This window comes from Indicator indicator, chromosome 38 (assembly GCF_027791375.1).
Source record: "Indicator indicator isolate 239-I01 chromosome 38, UM_Iind_1.1, whole genome shotgun sequence".
Classification (NCBI taxonomy): Eukaryota; Metazoa; Chordata; class Aves; order Piciformes; family Indicatoridae; genus Indicator; species Indicator indicator.
This window is the reverse complement of record NC_072047.1, coordinates 3395699-3402159: the sequence shown is the minus strand read 5'-3', so window position 1 is coordinate 3402159 and position 6461 is coordinate 3395699. Positions and strand designations below refer to the sequence as shown.

At 58.3% G+C, this 6461-nt stretch overlaps 1 protein-coding gene across 1 annotated transcript; it reads left to right on the top strand.

The window, feature by feature from the left end:
• Positions 1–626: 626 nt before the first annotated feature.
• On the top strand, positions 627–3594 carry BRF2 (BRF2 RNA polymerase III transcription initiation factor subunit). The gene is made up of 4 exons (XM_054396610.1): positions 627–780; positions 1466–1525; positions 1851–2172; positions 2784–3594. Exons 1-4 carry the CDS (start codon positions 627–629, stop codon positions 3592–3594), a joined length of 1347 nt encoding a protein of 448 aa, XP_054252585.1.
• The last annotated feature ends 2867 nt before the right edge of the window (positions 3595–6461 follow it).

Genomic DNA, 6461 nt, shown 5'->3' with positions numbered 1-6461 from the left:
GGACAAGCTCATCCACATCACCAGAACGGAGAGTTTCTGTGTAGCAAAAAAAAAAAAGTTAATGGGTGAAAGGTTCTTGGCCAGGAGCCAGTGAAATGACCCCGGGGACAGCGCTGCTCCTCCGCCCTCATTGGAATGGCCTTCAAATTGGGGGTGAAAAGGGAGGAAATCAGCTTCCCGGTGTCTCAGGGCCATTTAGCCTGAAACTCCGGCGCGCTGCAGGAGCCCTGAGCGCTGTTACCGCCCTCAGCCTCCGCTGGTGGTGAAAGCAGGTGGGGGGCACCCCCCAGAACCCCGTGGCACAGCGAGGGGACGGGGCTGAGGAGTAGAGGAGGCTGCGCTGCGGCCGCTGAGTCTCCGGAGGGGAAGGTTCTGCTGCTTTTGCAGCTCCCCGCTGAGCGGGGCAGGGAGTCGTCCCCTCGCTCCCCCTCCAGGAGCCGCTGCCGCCGCTGCTTCTTCCCCCGCGGTCTGTGGGTCGGAGCGGGCGGAACTCGCGGAGCGCGGAACGCAGAGGGCCTGTGCGAGCCCAGGGCCGGGCGGCTGCGGGGCGGACCGGGAGCTGCTCTGCTATTGGTGGGTGGCGCTGCGCCCTCCTCAGCGCTCCCCTCCCTCCCCCCGGCGCGGCCATGGCGGAGCGGGGCCGGTGCCCCGAGTGTGGCTCCGCGGAGCTCGTGGAGGACTCGCACTACGCGCAGCAGCAGCTGGTCTGTGCCGCCTGCGGTTGCGTCCTCGCCGAGGGGCTCCTCACCACCACCTACAGCGAGGAGGAGCATCTGCGAGGTGCGGCGCGGCACGGGCCCGGCGGGGCTTAGCCCCGGGGAGGAGGGTGCCGGAAGCGTTTGGATCCTTTGGAGCGTTCGGAGTCGGTCTGAGCAAGGGAGCGCTCTCAGGCAGCTGTTTATAGCCAGCCCAGGGGCCGCTGTGCTTGCATACGCTGCGCTCTGCGGGTCCGAAAGGCCTCGGTGAGGAGGGCAGAGCTGAGTTGGAGCAGCTGCTTCCTCCTCCCTCCCTCCCTCCCTCCCCACGCAAAGCTCAGCGTGTCCCGTGGTGTTGTCGCTGCAGGAGCAGACCCACGGCGCTTCTCTGCCGGGTGTTAGGCTTGGGGCCAGTGGTGAGATGCTCTTTGGCTCTGTTAGGCTTCCTGTGAGTGTAGTGGAGTAGCCCCGAGGCTGTTTGCTGCTTGCAGAGGAGCAGTGGCTTGGACTCCTGTGCCTGAGTGTCACTTGTGCTGGCAGTTCTTGTGTAGTGGCCCCAAAGACCTGGCAGTTACATTGATTGAAATCTGCTAGTGTTGGGCATTTGATTGGCTGATATCTGAATGACACCAACCCCAAACTCCCTGAACACCATCCCCAGGCACTAAACGACACCCTCCCCAAACTCTAAGTGACATTATCCCAAAGTTCTAAATGGCAATGACCTCCAGAGCCACTGTGAGCCTGTCCTGACCCTGGCTGTCTTTCAGAGGTGGCCTATTCCCACAGCACTGGCCAGAAGGAGCAGCTGAGCCGCTGCCTGCAGAGAGGTAAGAGCAAGGTGGGTTCCCTCCACACCCTGAGTCTGTCTTGCTGCTGCTCTGACTTGTCTGAGGTGTTTCTGATGCTCTCTGAGCAGGTGAAAGCATCCAGAGCTGGCAGTAAAGCAAAAAGGCAGCAGCTGGGTCTGTGTCCAGCCTCCAGCAAACTGCTTCACCCACACTGGGGACCTGGGAGGGGTTTTCATGCTGGCTGTGGGGCTGCTCTCACCCCAGTGCCTGAGGCTGGGTGAATGTTGGTTGCAGTCAAACACTGAGGAGAGGGCTGCAGCAGAAGCTGTGTGAGCTGATCTGGAAGGGTGGTGTCTTCTCCCAGGGATCAGGAGGGTCCAGGATCTCTGTAAAGTCCTCCAGCTGCCCACAGTGTTTGAGGAGACGGCGGTGTCGTACTTCCAGAGAGCTCTGCAGCATCCCTCCTTCCACCTGGTCAGTGTGGAGAAGAAGGAGCTGCTGGGGGGCTGCTGTGTCTTTGTGACTTGTCGACAGCACAACTGGCCCCTGACCATGGGGACCATCTGCTCCCTCCTGTATGCGAAGCAGGAGCTCTTTGCTGGTGTCTTCCTCAGCCTTCAGAAGGAGTTGGGGCTCTCGGTGCCAGCCCTCAGCTTGGCAGACCTGGTGAAGACACACCTCAACAGGTAACAGGGTCACCTGCAGCCACTGCACAGGGCTGTGTTTGGCAGTGCTGGGTGGAAGAGCTTCTGAAATGCAGCTGTGGCCATGGCAGGGGTCCACAGATAGACCCAGGGTGGCCTGTGCTGTGACACAGGCACGGCGAGTGCACGAAGGCAGCCCCAGATCAGCTGGAGAAGTGTTCCCTCAGCTCTGCCTGCTGATGAGAGGAGGCAAGATCCACGTGGGGGCAGTACTGGTGCAGCAGCAGCCAGAATTGCTGACCTGGGAGCACACTCTGGTCCTGTGAGTGAGTGTGGTACAACGAAGTAGCCTGGAGGTGGACATCAGCAGGGCTGGTGCTTGGTGCTGGGCTGGGGACGATGACCCTTGTGTGTGCTGGGGTTGTGATGGCTTTAGTGCCTCCCTCAGCACAGTCTGGGCTGTGATTCTTCTCATGCAGCCCTTCCCTTCTCAGTGTGGAAGCTTTTAGCTGGGTGACACGAGCAGAAGCCCATCAGAGGAGCAGGATGTGTTGGTGCTGAAGGACCCACCTGGCGCTGGGTCGCTGAGGCACCGCCGGGCGAGGCTCCCTGCCTGTGCCCTGGCACTCACAGCAGGCTCTTTGCTCTTCCAGTTTTCAGCTCTTCCAGCACACGGCCAACGTCCCTGCTCCATTTGTGGAGGACAAGGAGAAGATGGTCACCAGGACCATGCAATTGGTGGAGCTGGCCAGTGAGACCTGGCTGGTCACTGGCCGGCACCCTGTGCCCATCGTCACAGCCGCAGCCTTCCTGTCCTGGCAGTCGCTGCAGCCTGCTGCCCGCCTCACCTGCACTCTGGCACGGTTCTGCAAGCTGGCTGCTGTGGACTTGCCACCACCAGCACACCTGAGGCTGAAGGAACTTCTTGAGATCCTCCTGAGGATGGCCTCCCAGCTGGCTTGGGTGAGGGTCTTTAAACTGGACAAGAAAACGGTGGTCAAGCACATCGGGGACCTGCTGCAGCACCGAATTTTCCTGCTGAAAAATGCTTTCTGCCTGGAGGAGGAGGAGGAGGAGGAGGAGGAGCAGCAGCAGTGTGCTGTGGACCTGGGTGAGGGCTCCCAAGGAGAGGAGTCCCAGGGCAAGGGCTCCCTGGGCAAGTCCTCTCCAGATGAGGGCTCCCTGGGTGAGGGTCCCCCAGGCAAAGGCTCCCCTAGCTCTCCTCCCCAGGCAGTGCCAGACAAGGGCTGTCCCTCAGGAGGGGAACACCAGCGTGGGGGTGGCAGGAGGCCCCTGCTGCCACCCTGCCTCATCCATCCCAGGAAGAGGCTGCGGACAGCAGCCCCCAGCGCCCTGGACGCTGCCATCACCGGCGATGAGCACATCTCCGACAGCGAAATCGAGCAGTACCTGCGGGGCCCAGAGGAGATCAGGGCCTTCAGGAAGGTCAAGGCCTGGCCCTGAAGGGGTTGTCTCCAGCCTGGTCCTGGCTGTGAGGACCAAAAGTGTGAAACCTGCTGGTGGCAGAGCCATGGCTGCAGGGACATTGGCCCAAGGGAGCAGGGTTGGGGGCAGGGAGGGGGCTGTGTCCTGTTGCATGTTCTGGACCAAACTGGGGGTTGGTGGAGTGGCCACTCTGGGTTATGTTCTGTTAGAAATAAAGAAAAGTGTGGATGCTGGGGCTGGGGTCTGGGTTCTGTCTCTATACAGCCTGTGGTAGAAGGTGTTTGGTGCCTTCCATCCCTGCAGGGTGGCAGTAGGAGAGCGTTTGGTCATCCCACCATGGTGATGTCCAGGGGAAGGTCTCCAACACCTTCCCTGGCACTGTTTTTCCATAGCCCTGCTCCATCTTTTCCAGGGCTCCTTGTGCCTCCCCTCTTTGGACAGAATGGCTTTGTGAGGGTGAAGGAGACACTGGGACACACTGAGAGAAGAACTGCCCTGGTTTGGGTTAAATAAAGGATGTGAAGGTTCTGGAAATGGTGGCAAAGGTGCAGCTTTGAGTAGTGTGTGTCCCACTCTGTGCCCTCCCTGTGCCTGTTGAACACCAAGCCCCTGAGAAACAACAGCAGCAGCTCTTGGCAGATTGGCAAATCTTTAATATATTAAACAAAAACATATCTGCTCAAAACATTCTATTTATATATATATATATATATATATAAAGGCAAGACGACCCCTTTTAAAGTCACTTTGGCATAGTGTCCCCTTCCCTCCCACCCTCCCCCCCAGGTATATTGCAGGAAGCTCTCTGGTGATATCTCATTTGCTCATAATGTAAACAGAGCCACAGTTAAAAAAAATACCCCCAAAAAAGTGTAATTAATAATACAAAGCCTTTTTTTTTTTTTTTTGCTATAATACTGTCACAGTGCAGCAAAGCAGCTCTCTAACAGCTCAGCAACCACCCTGTTGGCTGCAGTAGCAACAAGGATTTGATTTGTAGCAAAATAACCAGGCACAGGAAAAAGAAACTGTGGTTTAAACCTCTTGGGTTGAGCGAAGAAGCCCAAGCAGGGCTCCAGCTCTGCAGGAAAGGGAACCCCCCTCCCCCCCTCCCCCAAAAATGGGCTTCCGAAAGTGAGATCAATCCACCATGAAATGCTTTCTCCTCCCAACCCCATCCCCTACCTGAGCCTTGCAACCCCTCAGGAGGTAGCTTAAAAAGTGGAATTAATTTGCACTCAGGAGGAAATTGAGGCAGGGGGAGGCTGGGAAGGGCAGAGGAGGCACCAGGCTCCCATCCTACCTCCTCTGCATCACTCTTGGGGTTGGTGACAGCCAGGCTCAGCACTCGGTGAGGGCTGAAATCATAGAGCCACAGAGTGCATTGGGTTGGAAGAAACCCTCAAAGGTCATCTTGTCCAAACCCCCCCCTGCAGACAGCAGGGACATCCCCAAGTAGAGCAGGTTGCTCAGGGCCCCATCAAGTCTAGCCTTGAATGTCTCCAGGGATGGGGCTTCCACCACCTCTGTGGGCAACCTGTTCCAGTGTTTCACCACCCTCATAGTGAAGAGCTTCCTCCTGATGGCCAGCCTAAACCCGCCCTGCTCTGGTTTCAAACCACTGCCCACTGAGCACAGGCAGGCAGCTGGCAGAGCTGTACTGGGACCAGCACAGGGGGCTCCTTGCCTGGCTGTGGGGGGCAACCAGCCTGCTCTGGTTTTAGCAATTCCTCCAGACCTGGCAGGAGTTTACTGTGGGGATTTTTTTTTTTTTTTAAGCTACATGCTTTAAAAAAAGGAAGTGTGGGCAGGGGGGGACTTGTTTATAAGTGGGGCCAATAAGTGCTTATCCAAGTGCCAGCCCTCTGAATGCACCCTGGGAGCTGCCCAGGGAAGGGCCCCAGTTCACTGGCATTCTCCCAGGAACAGATATGGCTCCCCAGGACCACCACCTTGTCTTACACAAGAGCAAGGCTGGTAGCCAGGGGCTTTCTCTGCCTTCCTAAGAGCAATCCCAAGTATTTTCTGAGTGTGACCTCCCCCCCTGCTTGGGTTAAGGCTGAGACCGGCTTTGACTTTCAGCTCTTTGGTGCTTGGGTGGAGCGGGTCAGCCTCTGGCAGCCCACCCCCATTGCATAGCTTGTGCCTCCGAGGGCTGGGGGAGCCTTTTCTGGCCAGGCTTTTAGTGTTTGGCATCCAAACAGTGCAGACAATCCTCTCAGCTCGGGGCTGAGGCTCCTCTCACCTTGTGCTTGCTTTGCAGTTATGGCTTTTCACTTCAGCAGCTGCCCAGCCCCCAGGGCTGAACGCTGGCATCTAACACAAACTTCAGCCTGGCAGAACATTTCATCTGGAGAAGCTGCTCCTCTGACCTGCTCAGCAGCAGCTTGTTCAGGTTGGGGTCGTGCAGGCGTCGTCCCTACGGTGCCTGTACTGAAAAAAAAAGGGCACTTGGGGTGGTCCCCTGGGCGGGGACACTGCAGTCGAGGCACGAGCAGGCTGTTGGCAAAGCGCCGGGGCCGTGCCCGCTGCTGGAGAACGCTGGTGGGTAACGAGGCACTCACATCCCTCTCTGCTCTGTCTAGACAGAGATACATTCAATAGCAGAGCTCTGGCAATCAGACCTCTCCTCTCTAGGTTGTGGCATCTGGGATCAGTCTTAAGTCCTCTGCAGGAGTGACTGAAGCACGGCTGCCAGCCAGGCTGCTGCAGAACCAGGGCTGCCTTTTGGCTTCCAAACCCTGCCCCTGCCACAGGAAGCTTTGAGCCTCCGCAGGGGACAGGGTGAGCTTGGCATCACCCTGTGCCCAGGGTGGGAGGTCAGAGCTCCCAGCCGTGCCACCCACCCCCCGCCAGTGCACGTGGTGGCTCCTGGCAGACGCCCC